The sequence below is a fragment of the Heterocephalus glaber genome, unplaced genomic scaffold, assembly GCF_053883595.1.
Source record: "Heterocephalus glaber isolate CG9 unplaced genomic scaffold, H.glaber_assembly_v1.0 deba00000621, whole genome shotgun sequence".
In the NCBI taxonomy this organism is placed as follows: domain Eukaryota; kingdom Metazoa; phylum Chordata; class Mammalia; order Rodentia; family Bathyergidae; genus Heterocephalus; species Heterocephalus glaber.
Genome location: NW_028258153.1, coordinates 23,016,911 through 23,040,155, shown reverse-complemented (window position 1 = coordinate 23,040,155; position 23,245 = coordinate 23,016,911). Strand labels below are relative to the sequence as shown.

Sequence of the window (23,245 nt, the reverse complement as noted above, 5' to 3'; positions counted from 1 at the left end):
GATCCCTTCCCTGGGGGCTATATTATTTAATGATGGAGAGCTTCCCTTTCCCCTAAACTGGAGATCAAGCTGGGCCACTTCTGGTTCCCACTGGCATGAACAGGTTTGGGCCACCAGCTGCCTGAAAAGCTGGGAAGGAAGTCAGGGTAGGGCCTCTTTGGGAACAGGAGGAGGGGCTACAGCTGAGGCTGAGGGGTGTCTCCTCTCCACCGCCCAGGAGACAGCGCCCACCCTAGCGCATCCTAAGGAACAGCCAACTGCACAAAATGGACTTTGACTTTAGCTGAGCACTTAGCATTTGTTTGTTTTTCAGCTTGTTTCATGCTACCTTTTTAAAAATAAGAAATATCAGGCCAGGGATTTAGCTCAGTGGTTCTGCTGCCTGCCTCACAAGCACAAGGTCCCAAGTTCAATCCCTGGTACCAAAAAAAAAAAAAAAAGGAAAGAAAAAGAAAGAAATATCAAGCATACAAAAAAGCAGAATGAATAGTACAATGAGCCCCCATATACACTTTACCCAGATTCAACAATTACCAAGATTTGGTCGCATTTACTGTATCCCTTTTCTTTTCTTTTCCTTTTTTTTTTTTTTTTTTTGTATGAGGATTGAACTCAGGACCTTGCGCTTGCAAGGCAGGTGGCAGCACCACTAAGCTAAATCCCTGGCCCTACTGTACCCCTTTTCTATCTTTACTGAAATTGATTTAAAGCAAATCCAAGACATGTCATTTCAAAACACATATTTCAGTATATATCTCCAAAAAAGTAGACATTTCATATACAACCACTATGCCAACAGAATAAACAGTAATTCACTGGTGTCCTCTAATACCAGTGTCTCCTTTTGACTATAAGAAATGATACCTAGATGTTAACAGGGTTGAGGAAAACCCTCCCCTGATGTGTAAGGGTGAAATAAATACAAGACACAAATCCATTCTCCAAGACTCACTCCAGAGCCTTTCCTTTGGCTTTCCTGGGTGGACATTTTCCATAAACATCTACTCTTTGTGTCTTGTACCAACATGGGTATTGTTCCATCTCCCAAGCCCAAGGAAGCCTCTAAAACAAGAGCTTGGGTACTTCAACTACAGGAGTGTTCTCAAACTTTTCAGGGGATCAGAACTACCTAGAAAGCTTATTAACATATACAGATTTCTGGGCCCCACCCCTAGAATTTCCAATTCAGTAGCTCTGGGGCAGACCTAAGAATCTGCATTCCTGCTAAGTTCCCAGATGAAAAAGATTCTGCTAGTTCCTATATCACCCTTAGAGAGCCACTGGGCCATAGTAAGCCACACAGATGTGTCTCTCTGAGACAAAGCTAGAGCCTGTGTTGCTGAGCCAGTGAATGCCTACCAGCTAGTGGTTTCCACAGCACCTCATACTCAGGGCCATCTGGTTGCAAGCAGGGATCTGGGCTCCATTATAACCTTAGGGTTATTCTTGATGCTCACACACTTGGGCGTTGATGTATCACTTTCCACTAATTAGTTTTCTGTCTTTTGTTGCCCATAGACTGTGGCTCAGCTGGGCTCTCCCACAGCTGGGCTCCTTGCCTGGATCTCTATTTCCTAAGGGACCAGAATTTTCATCATCCATTCTGTTTCTTGTCGAGTGACTTCACTCTAGGTCCTTGACTTGTTCCTGGGTTTGGCTGATCTTCTCCTGTCCCCAGCAGGGCATTGCCAACACTTGTGAGAAGGTCTCCTTTCGATTTAGTCTGCCCAGAGGAGCCCCTTCTTTTAATTCCTATAAAGGTACTGTGCTGGGCCTTAGTCAGCTTCTCTCTCAATTACTTGCTCCACCTGATTTCCTGGATTAAATAATGAGTTCCATCTGGCTCCCACTCCAACTATCCTCATTCCCCCCCTCTCCACCCATCCCCTGCCTGAGCCTGCAGGGGACCCCCTTTACAGCTGATTCCCTCCCAGCCTGCCCCCACCCCAGCCCAGCCCTGGTTCTGTTAAGGCTCAGGCCCAAGCGTGCCTGCTTCAGGATGAAACCAGCAAGGACAGAAGGAGTTCCACTGAGCCACCTCCATCTTACTTGCCCCTGAATTGAAGTACAGTCACATTTTGGATTCCAGAGGTTATTAAAATTAAAATCAACACATGAAGGCTCAAGAAACAAGTGGGCCTTGACAGGCAAGTCTGATAGCTCTTCCTACACTGAGACACTCACCTGAGGACACAGCCTCACCCTAGCAGCACTATGTTGGCTTCTAAGAGGAGCTGCTACCCAGAACCAATGCTGGGCTGGTTTTCCTCATTTCTCAGAGGGTTTGCTCTTGGGACTGGTGCTCCTCTCCATAACAAAGTGGGCCGGAAAGTCAGCCAGATTCACCAGCCTTGCTGACCCCCAGAGGAGGCCCTGTTGACAAAGACTAATAAAACTGGTATGAGGGCCTCACCCGAGAAGAGGGGTATGTGGGTGCATTCATCCACCCATTCATCCATAAGCATTCATGAGATGCAACAAGAGCACACCATGAACCAAATGGTTGAAGAATGCATTCGAATGGAGGAGACAGACAATAATTAAATAAGTGAAAATAGATGGAAAAAAAACTGTAACACAAAAGTAGGGTTCAGAAACACAAACTAAAATCTGGATTACTGTGAGATGAATGAAACAGGGATGAACACAGGACCAATTGCCAGTCAAATATTCTCTTTGCTCAAGTTATTGCGGGGTGTGCTATTAAAATAACCTACTGCATGTTTTTTTTAAAAAGTAGAAAGAAAATGTTAAGAGAAAAAACAAAACAAGGTGAGAGGATATAAAATTTCAAGGGGTTGGGATAAATTATACTCTTAAATAGCTTGATTTATATAAGTAGAATGCTTCACTAAGAAGAAAACCTGAATGGGGACATAATTCCCCCTTGTGGCATGTACAGTACTGAGAAACCCAAAGGCCTGGAAAGCACAAAATTAAATACAATGAGGAGTCTCAAGTGACTGTGGCAAAGGCAGTCAAGAGAAAAGTCCAGAAACAGCTCCTTTAGCTACTGATGATGTCTTTCCTGGCCTTTCCTCAGAGGAAGAGCGAAAGGACATTCCAGACAGGTGGAAGGAGACCAGACTCCAGATGACTCAGAGGTGAGAGAAAGAGCAGTATTTTCCTAGGATGCTTTTTCTTGGCTGAATCTTCAAAGAGCAAGAGTTAAGTTGAGCCAGAGAAAAAAGACTAGGGAATGAAAAAGTGTAAAAATCTGAGATCAGGAGGGATTTTATCTTGGATGGAAAGCTCTTAGATGCCATCATAGGTTTGGAGATGCAGGTAGAACCCACAGATGCATAGGAAAGCTGGGCAGGAGGGCTGCGCAGAAGCCCTGGTGTACAGCAAGTAGCTGGTTCCAAGCTCCGTGGACTCAGAAAGGCTGGCAGGGAAATGTCCTGGCCCCTCCGACTCTCTCAACATGTGTAGGAGCCATAGAGGTTTATTCAGCTCCTGAGCAATGCCCCTGTTCCTGTTTATTCTTCTTCCTTTAATGAAACAATGAGTTCATGGTCCCCAATGGTGCCACGAATGAAATAGCCATTCAACTCTTCAGCATAGGCTGAACCATGGAGTGCATGTCTTGGGAGCCAACGCAGCACCACACACACACAGTGCTAGGAGTCAAGGGCCTTCCTACCCGTGCTGAGGGCCAAGTGAGGGAGGATTACAGCCCTGAGAGATGAGGCTGGCCAGCTGCTCAGACCACCAGGGAACAAAATAGTCCACTGCTCCTTAGAAGTGTGCGATGGAGCAGATTCTTTGCCTCCTGTTTTACTCCTTGTGGGTGGGTCTTTCAAAGCAAGTCTTCTGTTTCAAACTCTTGGCTCTTTGTCCATAAGGGTATGTGTGTGAGCCCCTCCCATACTCCCAACAAATCCTAATTTTTATGTTCAGGGCCTGAAATCCCACTCTGGCTCTTTTTCAGGGTGCCTGTTGACTACCCACCTTTGCACAGTATCCTGAAGCTCACTCCACTATCCATTTGACTCTGGTTTTCCTCTGCCAGAAACCCACACCTCTGCATGCTTGTTGACATCCTGCCTCTGTCCCTCCCACAGGAGCCTCCCTTCTCAGGGGTCCTCAACACAGAAGGGGAAAGAAGAGTGTGTCCAGCCCATGCCATGGGTCATGCTGGTCAAGTCCTTACCATCTGGTCACACCACCTTCTCCAGCTCCCTGTTGCTTCCTGGTTCCCATTTTCCCTCTCTCCCTTGTTATCATCTTTGGTGACCTTAATCTTCATGTCAGTAACCTGACCAATCCCCTGACTGCCCCCTTCTGGGCCTCCTCCACACTGGTGACCTTTGGCGCACAGGACACCAACCACAGCTGGACCACGTTACATGGTTCTGACTCCCCCAAGACCTCAAGCACAGGGTTTATTCTTCAGCCTCAACCTCCTTAACCTGCGACCTCCCACCTTCTCACACTTTCCAAGTCAGTTGTTTGTCCTCAGTGGGTCCTCTCATTTCTTGACTAACTCATACGGTCTGATATCATTTCCCTCTTTGATCTACATTTTACATACACACACACACACACACACACACACACACACACACACACACACCCTTTCTGGGCTTTCCCATGCCTTCTCTCCCGGGTCTCCCTCCTCCCCAACAAGTATCAACGCTGAACTAAAGGAAGGAAATACTTGCAAAATGCCCTTCTCTTCCAAGATGACAGCTAACTGTATTTGTGTACTGTGAACTTACCGTAGTCCAGACACTTCTAATTATGTGGTGTGGATAGCCTCCTTTAGTCCTCAACTAACTCACGAGGGTAGGTACAATTATTATTCCCATTTACATATAGGGAACCCCAAAGCATAGAAAAGGAAAGTCACTCACCCAAGGTCACACAGTTAGAGGCAGGATTCAAACTCAGACTCCACTATGCCTTACTACCGGTAATCACCTCTCACCTCCAAGTTACATAGAACAGTGTTGGTTTGCTAAATTTTTAAAGGCAATATTCCTGTACCTAGAAAGTTTCCCATGATTCATTCTAACCTGGTGAGTCCTTCATTCATAAAGAAACTCAATAACGCTATGTTGAAAATATTTAAATTACAAACATCTGATTTCTGCATAAAATTTAATATACCCAAGTAAGCTCCACATGTGAAATAGCTGAAATGAGGGAAGTGTGGATAAAAGGCAAAAGCATACATGTTTGAAAAATAAATTTTTGGGCCAGGAATTTAGCTCAGTGGTTCCAGCACCTGCCTCTCAAGCACAAGGTCCCGAGTTCGATCCCTGGTACCAAAAAATAAATAAAATAAACAAAAAATAAATTTTTATTCTTTTTAAAATGCTGCTAACACTATAATCCATGCTCATTCATATATAAATTTCCATTTGTTGTTATAGTTACACCTTTTTTTCTTTTTTTTGAGGTAGACTCTCACTATGCAGTCCAGGCTAATCTTGAATTCATTGTAGCTCAGGCTGGCCTTGACCTCACAGTGATCTTCCTGGCTCAACCTCCCAAGTCTTAGGATTACAGGTCTGTTCCACTATACCCAGCTCACATCCATTTTTTTAAAAATCAACACTTAGGTTGTGTACAATGGTGCACATCTGTAATCCCACCACTTTAGTAGACGGAGGCAGGAGGATCATGAATCTTAACAATTATATGCCTATGTGTAGATTTTTTTTTGATCAAGGCTCTTTGGAGTCCTATATGCCTCACTTATCTGTATGTCAAGTTCTTTTCCCCTGCTTGGGAAGTTTTCTGCCATTACTTCTGTGAAGAGTTTTTTTATGTCATCTGCACTCTCTCCTGTTTCTTCATTGAGCCCAATCAGTCTTATGTTATTCTTCTTTGCATCATCTAGCAGCTGCTGGATTGATTTCTCATGTTCCCTTAGAATTTTGAAGCAATTTTTCTTTTCCTGGTCACTAATTGCAATCTTATCTTCTATATCTGAAATTCTGTCCTCACATTGGCTCATTCTGCTGTGTAGACTTTCAATGGAGTTTTTCATGTCCTAGAAATCTATTTGCATCTGTTTTATGGATTCCATTTGTTTCTTATGTTGGGATTCCATCATGTTCCTCAGCTCCTCTCTAGATTTATTAATCATGTCTTGCACTAGGGGCACAATTTCTCCTGTTATCTGAGAAATTATTTCTGATTTCATTTTTTCCAGATCCCCTTTTGTTGCCAGTTCAGTGGGTCCGGGTGGTTGAATATCAGAGTGTTCCATCTCATTTCCCTTTGGGGTTGCTGTAGGTGATCTGGAAGTCTGGTTTTGAGACTTATTTACATGTTTTCTCATTTCGACTGGGGTGGGGGGCTGTTAGTGCCTGCACGGATTACCTCCTCTGAGCTGGGTGAGGTGGGACAGGGGCCGTGAGCAGCGGTAGGGATGGTGACCCAAAAGCCCTTTCCTGTGGGCTGGGAGCAGTGGGAGGGATGGTGGCCTGGAAGCCCCTTCCTCTGGACCAGGAGCAGTGGGACGATGGCTCAGAAGCCCCTACCTCTGGGCCGGGAACAGCGGGACACAGTACCTTGGTCGGGTGGTCTGGTGCCCTCTGCATCTTTGTAGTGTGGAACCAGGTGGCCACTCTTCTGCAGCGGGGTGATTCGGCATCTTCTGCACGACTGGGGACCTTGGTAGGTCACGGGCCGGAGGATCATGAGATCAAGCCCAGCCTGGGCAATTCAGCAAGACCCTGTAAGGGATAGAAAGGATATAGCTCAGTTCCCTGGGTTCTATCCCAATATTACACACACGCATAAAAATAAAAACAACACTTGGAATATGTGCTCTTGCAAATATTATCAGAAATTTCTCAAAGACAAAATTCAGATTTTTCTTTTTAATGTCTGATGTATGAAATGTTTTACAATTTATTTCTACATAGCAAATAATAATTGTGCTTATTTATAGGATATGAGGTGATATAACTTTTGTACACATTGTAGAATGAATCAATCAAGCTAATTGATGTATCTATCACCTTAATGTTAAAAACATTAAAATGCTGTTCTTTTAGCAATTGGGAAACATACAGTATAGTATTTTTAACTATGGTCACCATGCAGTACAATAGAGCACCAAAACCAACCAGATTCTCAATATGATTGTAGAGAATGTGATGTTTTCCATAATTAAGAAATTATCCCTTGGAACAAGACAGCCAATGACAAATAAGCCCCCCATTATCATAATCACACAAACACAGGCTTTATCCCAAGGATATCTGCAAATTGTTGGGACTTTGAGTGGCCTGTGCTTTACCAGCCAGTCATCATTCTCACTTGCCATGTAGCACAATGGCGTGATGACATATGAGAACCATGTCATTGCACTGAAAAAGTCCTTGAACCCTGCCTACAAAATAGTCTTTGAATTGGCAAAATAAACACATCCCTATACCTCAGCCTTCTCTCTCAACCCAGTTCCTCCAACATAAGGCAATGACTATTAAACAGCAGATGCTCCAGGTGTCAGGTGACCAATAAGGCTGATTCTTGTCTCATGTCTCTGAGTTGATCAAAGGCAAAAAGAAAAAGAAAAAGTGGGGGAGGGAGGGAGAGAACAAAGGAAGGAAATCACCCAAGATATTCTGAGGGGAAACTCAAGAAATCTAAAGAGCACTGTTAAGAAGTGGCTTAGCACCAGTTGGCATGTAGTGTGAGGGCATGGGATGTAGTGGTGTACATATCAATAAAGTGAAGGGAAGAAGCCACCTCTGCAGCAGATCATGAATCAGAACTCAAGTTCCAGAGATTAGGACAGTTAGAGCTTTGGCAAAATTTGCCAATCCCAGACTGGCTTCGCTTTGCTTTTAAGAACAGATGTCTTTTAGAAGTCAAGTATCTGAAGGCAATTAACTACCACTACTAACTCATTGGGCCACTTTAAGCCATCTGGTTGGCATGCAGCAAATGCTTCCCAAAAAGGTGGTGGCACAGGACAATGGAAAACCAAATGGAAGCCAGAAAAGATGTGGGGAGACTGGTTTTGCCACCCACTTCCAAAGAGTGTGGATGCCACAGCACTTTTGGCAAAAACCAGGCAGCACATACAGAAGGATGAAACTAGATCCCTTCCCTCACCACACACAAAAATCAGCTCAAAATGGATCAAATACCTACTTGAAAATATTAAATTCCTAGAAGAAAATATAGGGGAAATTCTTCAAGACACTGGTATAAGTTTTTTTGGATATGACCCTAAAAGTGAAGGCAACAAAAGTAAAAATAGACAAATGGGACTATACCTAAGAAGCTTCTGCACAACAAAGAAAACAATCATCAAATTGAAGAGACAACCAGAAGAATTGCAGAACCTATTTGCAAGCTATTCATCTGACCAGTGATTAGTATCCAGAACACATAAGGAACTAAAAATCTCAACAGCAATAAAACCAAATAATCCAATTTTTAAATGGACAAGTGGTATGAACAGACATTTCTCAAAAAAAGACACACAAATGGCCAAAAAGTATCTAAAAATGCTCAATATCACTAGTCACCAGGGAAATGCAAATCAAAACCACAGTGAGATATTATCTCACCCTGTGTAGAATGGCTATTAACAAAAGGACAAGAGAAAACAAATGGTGGCAAGGATGCAGAGGAAGGATACCTCTTACATACTGTTGGTGGGAATATAAATTAGGATAGCCAGGAAGGGAAAGAGGGAAGAAAGAAAGTAGGGAGGAGAGGGGAAAGAGGGAGGGAGGGAGGCAGGAAGGAAGGAAGGAAGGAAGGAAGGAAGGAAGGAAGGAAGGCAGGCAGGCAGGCAGGCAGGCTTCCAAGGTATTCTAAGGGCAACCTCGAGAAGTATGGACAATGCTGTAGTACTAGTTGACACAGAGTAAGGACAAGGCAAGTCATAGTGTATACATCAATAAAATGAAGGGAAAGAACCACCTAACCAGTACATCATAAATGGAAAATAGCATAGACAGTCTTTAAAAAACTAAAAATAGAACTACCATATTACCCAACAATCCTACTACTATTTAATTTATTCAAAGGAAGTGAAATTATTATATTAAAGAGGTACCTGTACTCTCATGTTTATTTATTCATGATAGCCAAGATATAGCATCAACCACAGTATCCATCAATGGATGAATGAATAAAGAAAATGTAGAACATACACACAATGGAATATTATTCAGCCATAAAATGAAATCCTATCGAAGTGTATAGAACTGAAGGACATCATGGCAAGTGAAACAAGCCAGCCCCAGAAAGAGAAATCCTATACGTTCTCATTCATTTGTGAAAGCTAAAACATCAGTCTTACAGAAGAGAGTAGAATGATGGTCCCTAGGGACTGGGAAGGGTCAGGAGGCAGGGGAGATAGAAAGAGGTTAAATAAGGGGCACCAAAACACAGTTGCAAAGTATTAGTTCTGGTGTTCTGTAGCACTGTGGGATTACTATAGTCTACAATAATCTATAATGCATTTCAAAAATCACTAGAAAAGAAGAATACAAAGTTTTTCAACACAATGAAATGATTAATGTTTGAGGAGACAGAATTCCGTATTTTATCCTGATCTGATCATTACACAGTATATACATGTATCAAATTGTCACTGTGCCCCATAAATATGTACAAATAGTATCCTTCAATAAAAAATAAAATTAATAATCGGGTAGTACACATTAAAACTTAAAAGTCTTACGGGCTTCATTCAAATCCTGTAGAAATATAAGTATCCGGGGGCAGTAACACGTGCAAGGCACTTTAACACAGGGCTGAATGCATGAGCAAAATCCTGGAGGCAACCTGAAGGGAATGACTGAATGTGTGATGGATATCTGTTGACTACCTGTGTTAGTCAGCTTTTTGTTGCTGGACAAAATACCTGACATGTCCAACTTAAAGGAGAAAAAATTTATCTTGGCTCATAGTTTTAGCCCATGGTCAGATGGCTCCAAGGTATAAACATCGTGGTAGAAGAGCACAGCAGAGAACAGCCACTCAACTCATGGAATTGAGAAATCCGAGAGTGAGGGAAAGAGCCAGGGAGAAACAGGAGGGACTGGGGCCAGAATGTACCCTTCCAGGTCACACTCCCAGTGACCTACTTCCTCTAGCCAGCTTCTACCTCCTAACAGCTCATTCACCTACGAACTCATCAAAGGACCAATTTATTGATGAAGTTAACACCCTATGATCTAATCATTTTCCAAAAGACCCACCTCTGAACTCATGACACTTTTGGGGGATATTTTTAATCCAAACCACAACACTGCGCATTCAACATCATCTTCCCCCTTCTTCCATACTAACTGAATTTCAATTTTTTAAAGATATCTGCTATGGTTTGAATGTGTCCCAAAATTTTATATGTTATGAACTTGGTCCCCAGTACAGCAGTGTTGAGAAGTAGGACCTTTGGGTAGTGATTGGGTCACATGAGTTCTGCCCCAACAAATAAATAGATTTACCAATGAGTTATCATGGAGCTGCCTTGTTACACAAGTGAACTCTCTTGGCAAATTGTTTTGTTTCACCATGGGATGCTTTCTATCATGTCAGGATGCAGCAGGAAGGCCCCCACCAGAAGCTAAGCAGATGCTGGCATCACATTGTAGACTTTCCAGCCTCTTGAACCTTGAGCTAAATAAATTCTACTCTTTATGAATTATCTAGTCTACACTTCCGTGATAGCAATAGAAAATAGACAAAGAGAGATTACATTCCCCAGGAAAGGAGAACTGTAGCACTGTTCCGGGGTGAAAGGTAAACCTGCAAGCATCTGGGGTGAGGTAGACTTGGAACTCATGGGTTCCACCTGGGTCTACCACCTCCACACTACCTGTCCTAGATGTCACTCCATCTGCCTGAGCCCCAGTTTTCTCAGCACCAAATACTAATTCCCACACTTGCCCTTCCTATAGGGTAAGGTTTTGTATGGTGTAAAGGCATTTTTCAAACTTCTAAGCATTCTACTAGTTTAAGTAACTGTGGATTTTGGAAGTCAGACTCCATATGAGGATGTTAAACTGTGTATCCGTTTTTGCTTGTGGTCCATGTACACACCTACACCACCTCAATCCCAAGACGTCCTACACATAACAGTAGAACCTAGCAGGTCCCTACACTACACCACTGCCATCCCCAACATGGGCTCTGGTCAACGTTTCATTCACTTCTAACCAAAAACCCAAGGTGCAGTAGAACACAGCTGTTCTTGCCTGAGATGGGATTTCTCTCTGATTTTCCAGATTATGATTCATTACTAAGATTCTCCATCCGTAGCCACCATCTTTCCAAGGAGAGTGTACAAGATTTACATTCCAGCCCAAGTTGCCTCCTCTAGACCTATGGTCCTCACCTGTGCTCGCTTGATCGGCGAAGACATGAGACTTGCCAGCATTTCTCATCTGTCCTCAAACCCCACCACCACTATCCTGTCCCCCTCTTTTCTCTGTGCTCTTCTCCCTTTCTTGACACTAACTGTCTTGCCCACACTGCCCTGTGTTTCCTTTGAACTCATAGGTTTTCTAAAATGCAGTTTCATATCCCCTGGGCATGGGAAACTTCATATTTTTTCTCAAATGGGTTAGGAATTAGTAGGAATTAATTTTGCTTCCAAAGTTGCTGCTTTCTTTTTTTCCAAGCATAGAAGAGGATGCCACTTCATTCATTGTGTATGCATACACTATGTGTGTGCTTCAAGACCCAGGGCTGGGTCACTGAGGGATGAGTTGGAATAAGTTCACTGAACCAAACCTAACTCATCCAGTTATGACAAAAAGATGTTTTCTCCTGAGAGTGATTCTGAAGATTGGGTAAAGGAACAACATGCAGAGAAACAGAGGTACAAGGGAGTCCCAAGAGGACCTGGATAGCACCCAGGGTGGCTGAGGTTAAGGGAAAGATGGATGCTTCCAAGCTGCCACTTGGCATAAGCATCTGGGACTTGTAGGACTCCTTCCCTTGGGTCCTCCATTAAAGAAATAATAATAAAGCTCTGCGTTAATAAATTTTAGCTGTAGCCCTACAGATACAATAAGAATTAGCGGGGTAGAGCTGGGTATTTAGATCAATGGTGCTACCACCTGTCTCACAAGTGCAGGGTCCTGAGTTCATCCCTGGTACCAAAAAAAAAGAATTATTTGGGTAACATAATCCGGTCCTCTGACAATTTTGCTCCAGTCTTGGAAATTTCCAGTCTAACCCTGTCTGAGCTTGGTCTGTTTCTTTCTGGATGGCAATTTACTGGGGGCAGGGGGCAGGGAGTCCTTTGCTAGTAGTTGGTAGGGATATAAGGAAGAGTGAAATATTTTTTCTCCGTCCATATTACAAACAAGGCTCAGGCTGATGCCAGTATCCTCAACAGCTGCCTTTATGCTACTTGAAGTTTTACATGGTACCCTGGGAGGGAGACTTTAGGCTAATCTAGATTCTGACATGACCTCTGTGATCAAAGACTGGTCACCTACCTCCACTCAGGGCTTTGTTTGTTCATCTGAAATGAGATTTTGAGATCAGGAGTTGTCTGATTTCTTTCATCTCAAAAGTTCAATGAGTCTAGCCCTAAGTGGTAGGCCTGGGCCTCATTTCCCATGCTCCTGGGCTGGAATCTTTTCAAGATCTGAGCATTAACTGAGATGAGTTTGTGTCTTAGTTGCTTTGTCATTGCTGGGACAAAAGATCTGACACCCACAAGTTAAAGGAGGAAAAGTTTATTTTGGCTCGTGGTTTGTAGAGGTTTCAGTCCATATGCAGCTGGTTCTAAGTCAGGGCAGCATAACAGGGGCATGGAGGAGGAGAAACAGTCCATGGCATGGTGGGCAGAAAGAAGAGGAGCAAGCATATATATGTCATGCTCCCCAGTGACCACCTATTCCTACCAGGCTTTGCCTCCCAATATCACACCCAGCTATAAACCCATCAGAGGACTGATCCACTGATGAGTACCACACACCTATTACCCAGTCACCTCCCAAAACCCCACCTATGAGAACATGAGGCTTTTGGGAGATATCTAGATATAAACCATAACTATCACCACGAAAAGAAGATGCTCCAGGTTGGGCTAAATTTCCAGGAATTCTGCTGATGGGCAGCAAGGTGAGTCCTGGTGATGGAAGATGCAGAGATTACTCCCCACCCAAATCTTGCCCAGTGGTTTCCCCCACTGCAGATGGTCCCCAGCTCACAATAGTTGGTCTTATGATTCTTTGACTTTATGATGGTCCAAAAGCTATATGCATTCAGTAGAAACTATTCCTCAAATTTTGAATTTGGACCTTTTCCCAGGCTGGTGATACGTAGTAAGATCCTCTCCCTCAGTGCTGGGCAATGATAGCAAGCCGCAGCTCAGTCAGCTTCATTGCCACAAGGAGGAGCACCCCATACCCACAGCACACTGCATTACTAAGCTACAATGCTTAATAGGTTAAGTTTGTTCAATGCGTTTTTTTCTTTACTCTTTTTTTTGGTACTGGGGATCGAACTTGGGTCCTTGCACTTGCGCGGCAGGTGGTGAAACCTCTGAGCTAAGTCCCCGGCCCTGTTCAATGCGTTTTTGACTTACAATATTTTCAAGTCATAATGAATTTTGGAGGTCATGATCCCATCATAAGGCAAGGAGCACCTGTGGCTCCTGGAACAGAAGAACTAAATCTTGGTGACTCCAGGTAGACAAAGATTCTTCTTGCACACCTGTTCAGACAGGAGGGCCCATAATGACTTTTGTGGATGTGCCCCAAGGACAAGGTGATCCCATATTCTAGAAAGAAAAAGATACTTCAATCTCTGGGAGGGGGTAACTGGGACCATTGTGCTCAAGCTGGATCCATTAGCAACAGGGACAATGAGGTCAAGTTACACAGGAGTCCATCTGTTCCAGTGAGCCAGCCACAGACCTTACTACTGCCCGCTCTCATGAAGAAAGTAGTGGCCAGAGTCCATTGTGCACATCTGATACAAACCAGCCCAGGACTGGAGCAAGGGGACAGGAGACACACCTGGGCAGTACTCTATTACAAGCACAAAACTTCTCCAGCAGAGTCATAGCAGCTGAAGCAAGAAAATGAGAGGAGCACAGTGTTCTTGGGAGGCACAGGGTGAGAGAGAGAAGATACTTCCCCCTGTTGTGTGCTGACAGCTAAACTGCCCCATCCCACCATACCTCAGCTGGTCCCACGACCTGGGCCTCTGTCCAAGGCCCCTTCCCTTCAATGGTCTGCATTGTTGAGGGAATCTCTTCCTTTTGTTTTTCTGTCCATTTATACCTCGGCTCATTTGTTTTCCATTCTGGGGAGCAATTCATTTGCTCTGGGCCCCACAATGTCTTTCTCCCCTTGATTTCTAAACAAGATGCTTGGACAGGTCCATTGTCTTAACAGTGGCCAACTCACACTATTTAGTAAAAGTTGTGTTTTAAAAAGAAAAACCATCGGGGATTCCAGCTTTTATCCATGGTAACTTCTGAGATGTTTGGTAGTGGTGATGCCGCTGTCTGACTTGGCCTTTGTCCCCTCATCTTCACTGGTATTTCAGGGTAAGCCAAATTCCAGAGGCAAATCCAGGGGAACTTCCCATCATGCCAAGACAAATGTTCCTCTCTGCCATCCTGGAACATTGGAAATTATGCTACAGTGATAGAATGATGGATAAATGGTATGGGGTTTCCTTTTCATTATCCTATAGATGTACATCACCCCCTCTTCACGGTTGTGGAAGAGAAATGGGCCAGAGAGAAAAGAGAAAAAGCCAGTGAGATCAGAGCAGTTGGGCCCAGGCAGACCCGCATCCCAGAGAAGCACTGGACCTCAGAAAAACTATTGCAAAGACTTGGCCTGGAAGTCCCAGGAAGGGCTCTAATTGCACATCAGCTTGTCTATGCACTGATAGGTTCTGCTCAGGGTGTGCCAGAAAAAAAATTACTGTTGCTGGGATCATTATGGGAGCAATTAGCCCAGCTATTAATATACCACCAAACGTGGGAGGGCAAGGCACGTCCAGCTCCATCCACAGGCTCCTGAGCTGCAGGTTTTCATTTTCTAACAACATGGAAGGCCTCTTAATGATCCACAGAATTGTAAAAATAACCAAGAGCATCTTTTTACTGAAGAAGTAGTTTAAGATTCTCAAGAGTTAGATCTCCTTTTCACCAGGAACAAAAATGAAATAAGGCCCCAAAGTAGAGGAAAGATACAGCTCCAAGGAAGAATTCCCTTCTCCTAAAAAGCAGGTAAGGTATTTTCAAACAAGGTTTTAGGTTGGCATAGAAAGTACCAGCCTCTGTACCCTCCACAGAAACCTTGGGATCTGTTGATGGATATGGATACACGTGTGCACACACATACAACTTTAACACACCCTTACACATGGCCACTGCATAGAGAATGAAACAGCTATGCTCTGTCAGAGTGGTGAAAAAACACTACAGGCCCTGCCAATATGGAGGGAAGCATCTGATTGCACCAGCTTGCACAAAGGTACCCCTTCAATATGGCGGGTGCTCAGCAGTCTTGGCAGAAACACTTGGCACTGGGAGGAAATATCAGCGGGGCAGCTTGTTTCTGTTCATCAAACACCAGTAGCTTTCACTGAGAACACCAGAAAATGCGAGAAATGTGTCTGATCACATGTGGGCTGTGTGTCAGCATTTTTCTAAGTCAGAGTTAGCTGAAGTCTAGCTTTGAATAAAATCTTGTTACATTCTCCCTCTGCACCTCAGGATCAGCCTAGGAGACAGTTGGCATGAACTTAGCTACAACCCAGCTGCCCTTCCAACACCCTGGAGCCACCTAATAGGGTCAGTTATTGAGAAATGAAAACTAATGACAGAGTTCACCTTCTCCCTGTTCAACACAAGGCTCCCAGCTACTCAGGAGAAATGAATGCCCACTAACAAATTACTTGGGCCTCTCTTGTGGCTTCTCTGCAGCCATTGTTCATTTGTTTATTTGTTTGTTTGCTTGTTTGTTTTTTGAAACAGGATCTCATTGTGCGGTTCAGGCTGGCCTTGAACTCATAGCGATCCTCCTGCCTGAGCCTCCCAAGTGCTGGGATTACAGAGATATACCGCCACACTCAGCTCTGCAGCCATTAGTATAGCTTCCCGTCTGGGTTTAGCTCTTGGTACCACCAAGGCTGGGCAAGAAGGGGTAGCAGGGTATAGACCCCATGCATCATCTAGTGTGCACCTGCTTAGCAGTAGGAGAAACAGTTTGTGAATTACCAGGTATTTGAGGAGGCCCAAGGATCTCATGACAGCAGCTATTCTAGTAATCAAGAACTCACGATTCTTCTCCTCTAAGAGAGACTCAGGGGGTAGAACAGAGACAACCTTGACTCCATCCTTCACAGCACAATTTCCTTCCCTGAACTGCAGGGTAGGAAGGGAGTGGCTATATGCAAGATAGGATTTGTGTGTTCTACACTTGGATTCACCCCTACAGGTTCATTTCATATACCCAGAAGTTCAAAATAACTTCTTTAAAGAGTATGAAACCCCACACTACATAGAATGCTGCTTTGGAAGGTCAGAACTCTTCAGGAGTCCCCCTTATCTACAGTCCTGTTTCCTATGATTTCAGTTACCACAGTTAGCTACAGTCTGAAAATACTAAATAGAAATTTCCAGAAATAAACAATGTATACATTTTACATTATTCAGTGTTCTAAGTAGCCTGATGAAATCTTGTGATACCCTGTTCTGTCCCACCTAGGACATAAATCTTCCCTCTGTCCATTGTATCCACACTATATATGCTACCTGCCCATTAGTCACTTAATGCCATCTCGGTTATCCGATTGACTGTCACAGTAACATAGTGCCTCATTTTGCTTAGTAATGCCCCTAAAGCACAAGAGTATGGATGCAAAGGAGGCGTCAGGACATAAAGCTTGGAAGAACATAGGAACTCTGCTACTATGCGCCAATGATAGAGGACATACATAAAAAACATGGTGTATATGAGATATAGTACTATCTATGGATTCAGGTATCCAATGAGGTACCTGGAATGTATTCCCTGTGTGTACTGGAGGATTACTATACACTTGTGTGCATTCTGAAGTGACAAAGAGTAATCACAGGCTAGGGATGTGGCTCAGTGGTAGAGACTTTGCTTTCTTAGTCGTTTTCTTGTCACTGAGACACAATACCCAACACCCACAACTTAAAGGAGGAAAGATTTACTTTGGCTCACAGTTTGTAGAGATTTCAGTCCACAGTCAGCTGGCTCCAAGGCAGGGCAGCACAGCAGAGGGCTATCACAGAGAAGAAACAGTTAATGGCATGGCAGTGAGAAGCAGGGAGTGGGAACAAAGGAGGACCTGGAACTCAGCCCATGCCCCAGGTACTCACCTCCTCCCACCTCCCAGCATCACATTTAGCTATAAACTCATCAGTATCATATCCCCATGAGTCAATCACCACGCAAAAGCCCCATCTATGAGCACATTAGGCTTTGGGGGGACATCCAGTTACAAAACTTGCCTAGACTGCTCAATGCCCTGGGTTCAATCCCTAGTACCGTGGAGGAAATAGAAGAATAATGACATAGAAAATATCAAGACAGGCTATTTAAGATCATGTTAGAGGGCAACAATTACCCTGTTTTGTGGTTCATTTGTTTTAAACTTCAGTTTCTATTGAGGTAGAATATAAATACACAAAACTTAAGCAAATAACTTGAGAAATTGTTGCAGCTGCATACACTCATGTCCCCACCACCCAGAACAGGCATCCCCAGGGGTCCCTCAAATCCTTTCCAAGTTAACACCAGCAAGTAAATTCTCTTTGGGCTTCCAATACCACGGCTTCATTTTGCCTGTCCTGGGGTTCATGTGAGTGGAATCACACAGTTTGTGTGTCTCTTGATTGTTACACTCAAAATCTTGCCTGTGACACTCCTGCTCATGATGGTGAATAGAACAGTAATTGGGACTTATTGTTGAATTGTTTCCATTGTATGAAAAATCCCAGCTTTGCTTCCATCCCTTTTGAAATGAGTGAGGGAGAGCAAGAGTGAACTCCATGGGCTTGGGCCTGAGGGGCCTGACGGGGAGCGGAGATCAGAGTGCAGGCCTGGGGAAGTGGCTGGCTGCAGAGGACGAAGGCAGGAGCCAGCCTGGCTGCCTGGACCATTTGCCCTGGAAACTCCTGCTGAGCAGGAAGGCAGCCTCCCTCCCAAGCTCTGCAACATCTGGCTGCTCCTAGGCTTGTGCCTGCCTTGCTGAAAGCTGGCTCCCCAAGGACAGAGGGGACCCCAGAGATTTTGAGACTGCTTCACAAGCCAGTATTAGGAGCAGCCCTCTCTTTTCCGGGGGCCCTCTGGCTGACTAGCCAACCACAGCCTGCCAGCACTGCCAGATGCCAGCCCCAAGCATCTGTTTCTGTTTCTCTCCTGCTTCCCGTGGGTGGTGGGTGGGAGCTCACTCCAGCTCCTCTCCGCTTTTCCTTCCTAATCACAATCATTTGTTTTAACAGGACTGCAAGTGGCTGTGACAGAGACTCAGGCAGTGCCCGCACCAAACCAGCAGATACCAGCCTTTCCCACATCCCCTGGTTACCCTACAGTGAAATTAAAGCAGCCCGCTCTGCCATTATCCTCTTTCCTGCTTGTTTTGCAGGCCCTTGGCTACTTTTAGAATTGCCCTGCTGCCTGATGTGGCCTCTAAACATCTGCCCACCGCTCTTCTGATTTCCAAAGACAAATACCAAGACCTTGTTTCTATACTCCCAAGGGCCTGAAAGGTCTGAAGACCAAAGGATTGCCTGTAGCAAGAGGCTTGGCACACCACTTTGGAAAGGAGACACCACTCACACTGAGTGTGGGCTTTCTGAGCCCTCTCTGGTCTTAATAAAACCTGAAAGGAGCTTCAGAAAATGTGAAAGGGGACTAATTGACAAGGCTGAGGAGCCACCCTCAGGCACCACTGGCCTCCCACCCTATCTGCCCTTTTCCACACTTTGTAGCCACCCTACACCCAAATCCCTGCCCAACACCAAATACCAGGTCATCAGCCTAGGGCTCTCTGTATGCCACATACTAAGTCTGACCCCAGTCCCAGACTCCCGGCCTCTGTCTCCCAACTCTCCACCCAGCAGGCACTCTCCCAGAAGCTCCAGCACACCGCCCATGAGGCTAAAGCTAACCTTTTGTGCAAAAGGAGGGGCTGCTGCTGGGGAGTCACATATGCATGCTCAGGAGTGACTGATGTGGAGTGTTTGCTGCACTTGGATTCATAAGACCAGAGCCTATTCTAACTCAGATGCTTACTGTGCACTTGACCTTGGGTTCAATCCCTGCTGAAACTATGTTACTACGCTGTAAAATGGGGTTATAGACACCCTCCAAGCCTACCCTATATCATTCCTCACTACAAAGTAAGGTGTCATTGTGATGGATTCAAATAATCCTGGGAAGCAGGGGTTGATGTGTGAGTGGGAGAGGATGAATCTGTACCAATCTCAAATCCACATGTCCATGGTGCTTGTGCTTGTGCTTGTCCAAGGATACTCCCTGACTATCCAGGAATAATAGTCAAGTTCCCAGGCATCAGGAACTTACTAAATGCCAGGCATTCTACCAGTCATATCCTCTTCTCATTTCATTCTCATAAAAATTAAATTTGAGATGAGTATTGTTATGGCTTATATCTACATGTTCCCCTAAAGCCTCATGTGGTCCTAAGTGGGGCTTTGCAGAGGTGGCTGAATCTAGGATGTGTGGTGCTGGAATTAAGGGTGTGATACTGGGATTAAGTGTGCATGAGTACTAAATTAGCTCAATGCTTGGTGTGTATAATGGGAAGGCCTACCCTGGGTATGGGTGGCACCACCCAAATGCAAGTAGCCTAGAAGGGATAAAAAAGAGAGGCAGGCGGCAGCGGCTGCTGCTGCTGCTGCTGTTGATGCTGTTTTGCTGCTGCTGCTTGCTGCCCTCTGCTTTCTGCCTGCCCTGCCACTCCATGGACTGTTTCTCCTCTGTGATGCCTCTCTGCCATGCCATCCTGCCTTGGAGCCAGCCAACTATAAATTGAAACCTCTACAAACTGTGAGCCAAAGTAAACTTTTCCTCCTTTAACTTGTGAGTTTTGGATATTTTGTCCCAGCAACGAGAAAAGTAACCAAGACAAGTACTATTAATTGAATTTTCTGTAGGAAGAAAATGAGGCTTAGAGAAGCTGAGTAAATTGCCTAAGATCACACAGAGAGATCACGGAGGAGCCAAAACCTACCTTCAGAGTGATTTCTCTTAACCATAAGTGTGTGCGCTGCTCTCCACATTCATGTTGAAACTCTAGCCCTATTTAAAGAGAGAGCCTTAAAGGAGGTAATTAAGTTGAGAAGCCATTAGGATTGGCCTTAATCCAGTCCAAGTGTTGTACTTATAGGAAGAAGAGATACCAGGCATGTGCACATGCAGAAAAAAGACTAACTTGGTGAAGACACAAGAGAAAGATGCCATCTGCAGCCAGGTCAGAGGCCTCAGAGCAAGTCAGGCCCTGCTCATGTCTAGGTCTTGGACTCTGAGCCTCCTGACCTTGAAATAAATTTCTACTGTTCAAGCCACTCACCCTGTGGTATTTTGTTATGACAGCCCAAGCAGACTAATATATGGGCCTCCTACTTTCTTTGGAGAATGGCCCAAACCTTGGTTGCTGCTCAAACTGGTTTCCTGGCTGACCAGCACTCAGGGAAGGAATGAAGAAGTCTAGGGGAGGAGGAAGGAATGGGGAAAGGGAACCAGGATCATCAGTAGTCCAGGGCTCAGGCCTACTGTCCTGAGTCCCTTCTACCAGGGTGCCCCTGGGGCACACCCTGCCCTTGTCATACCCTGTTTGGACATGGAGTCTACTCTGTAACCTCGAAGGAGGAAAGTACTCCATCCTCGTCTAGCCAACAGGACCACAGATACCTGTCGTCGCTTGAGAGTCAGAAGTGTGATGGTGCTGAGAACAAGTTTCTCGATGCAGAGCAGACCCATGGGGTCCTGGAAGGGCTGTCTCAGGCAGTGGGTGGACTCTGGAGGGTGAGAGAGGCTATCTTGGTGGGCCCATGGAGGTGGCTTTGAATAGCAACAAGCCCCAGAACTGCCCAGGGGCCCTGTTTATGCCTCATTAGCCAGCCACCTTTGGCTGCCTCTCTCCCCCTCACCCTTAGCAGGAGGCCCTGGAACTCGGTGGCCTTTATCTCAAGGTAGCCAGGGCAGGAGCCAGCAGTATGTCCCTCCTCAAACCAAACAACATGGACAATAATGTCAAGAATACACCTTTCTGGCCCAGGCTATCTTATATTAATTTTCTATTGCTGCTGAACAGAGTACTATATATTTGATGGCCTAAAGTGACCTGCATTTATTTTCTTACTGTTCTGTAAGTCAGAAGTCTAACTCAAGTCTCACTGAGTGCCATCTATATTGTGTCTCTGACACGGACCCTCTGTCTCCCTCTTTCACTTGGAGCCACAGTCTTTTGTGGTTGCCCTTGGCTCCCCAACACCACCCAAGATTATATCTCTGTATTAAAATCAGCCAAATACCAACAATAATTCCCTATTGCCATGCAACATGACATATTCCCTGGTTCTGGGATTAGGACTCAGGCATTTGGGGGAGGTCACACATCTCGGTTTACATTGGTAGGTTTTCCCACTCTCTAAGGAGGACAAGATGCTTTATGCACGATATTCTACCTTCCTCCTCATTTGTCTCTGCTACTTCCTACCTCTCTTTCCCTTTATTGCTCAGCCTACCCAGAGCAACGGTAGACTAGGCACACACCAGAATATGGAGCCACAGGCTATCTGGTGTACACAAAACCATAGGAAAAAGAACTTAAGTTGCCCAAGGAAATATTTCCATCAAAACATGGAAGCTTGATGACACATTTTCCCAGTGCCCAAATATTCTTGTTAAATGGCCTGAGAGTTTCCCACTGTTTTTAAATAAATTTAAATAAATAAATTCTTCATACACACAGCCTCCTCACCCTCACATTTCTAAGATGGCCCCAATTTTTTTATTTCTTTCTTCTTACTTTGTCAAGACACTCTCAGAACAGCTATCCAAGAGCCATGTTGTTTTATGCAAGGTCATCCACCCAAAGCTTCTGCAACAGGGTGGCAGGGGACATAGCAGAGTGAGGAGGAACAGGCACATCTTCCTGGGCCCTGGTTGCAAAGTTCTTGTGTGTGCTTGAAGATAGAATTACAGAATAAGAAAGCTGGAAGCTGGGAGACCTCAAAGTTCATCTAATCCAACTCTATCACCTTTCAAATAAGGAAACTATAAACGCAGTTTGGGAAGTTAGAGGTTGTGTGTGATTATTACTGTGTTGTCCTCATCTCCATCACCATGAATCTGGGAATCTGTATTCCATGGTCCATGGATATATCACTTTGTACAGGATCTTGTCTAAGAGACTGGCTTTTCTCCTCCTTCTAAAACAACTTTGGGTTGTTGGAAAATGTGCTGGCCTGAATGTCTGTGACCCTCTGCAAAATTCCTATGTTGAAACCAAGCCACAGGCAGTGAGTGATATTAGGTGATTAGGTCAGGAGAGTGCAGCTCTCATTAAAGGGAAGGCTTGGGGGAGTTCATTCACCTCATCCACCACGAAGGCAGTGGAAGGCACTGCATGAGTGGGAAAGAGGGACACTAACTAAGCAGCCCAAGCAAGTTTATTGCTAAAGCTGAGGGGGACCTCACTGTGTGAGCAGAACAGAGAAGGTGACTTTTATAGGCTAGGAGGCTTTCCATATAGTTTTTTGGTGGCCTTTTGAGGGGGCAGCTTGGAGAAACGATTGGCTTGTGGCTTGCTGATGTGTCCTCTGTGGCCTACTGACATGTGCTGTGATGGGTTAGTAGATACCCCCTTATCCTCAATGACCATCTTAGCCTTCATCTTCCATGACCTAAGTAAAATGAAACCTACATTTCTCTAAGAAGACGGTGGGCTCATTTGAACTGGCAGTGCCCCTGTCCGGACTCTCTCACTGACTGCAAAACACGGAGCCCTCACCAGATACTGAATCTATTAGTGCCTTGACCTCAGCATCCCAGCTTCCAGAACTGTGAGCAACAAATTTCTGTTGTTTATAAATTATATAGTCTGAGATATTTTGTCATAGCAGTCTTAACTGACTAAGGCAGAGGAAGCAGGGAGCAGCCTTCAGGTGTGGCTTTTGCAAGTTTACTCCTGGGCGGGGACACCATGGAACGTACAGGCCCCAACTCTCCCTGACTGCAGAAGGTGGAAAGGGGAGACCGAGTCCTGAAGAATTCTG

General features: G+C 44.8%; 1 protein-coding gene across 2 annotated transcripts in view; it reads right to left on the bottom strand.

The window, feature by feature from the left end:
• The window catches only part of LOC147829396 (uncharacterized), a 129,501-nt gene extending 110,314 nt beyond the window's left edge, over window positions 1-19,187 (bottom strand). For both annotated transcript variants that reach the window (XM_087206271.1, XM_087206272.1), the window contains exons 1-2: window positions 17,150-19,187; window positions 6,525-6,689 (exon numbers count right to left, since the gene is read on the bottom strand). In XM_087206271.1, the coding sequence (XP_087062397.1) occupies window positions 6,525-6,554 (30 nt within the window). In that variant the 5' untranslated portion in view covers window positions 6,555-6,689; window positions 17,150-19,187. The remainder of the gene's footprint in view (window positions 1-6,524; window positions 6,690-17,149) is intronic.
• Window positions 19,188-23,245: the final 4,058 nt, after the last annotated feature.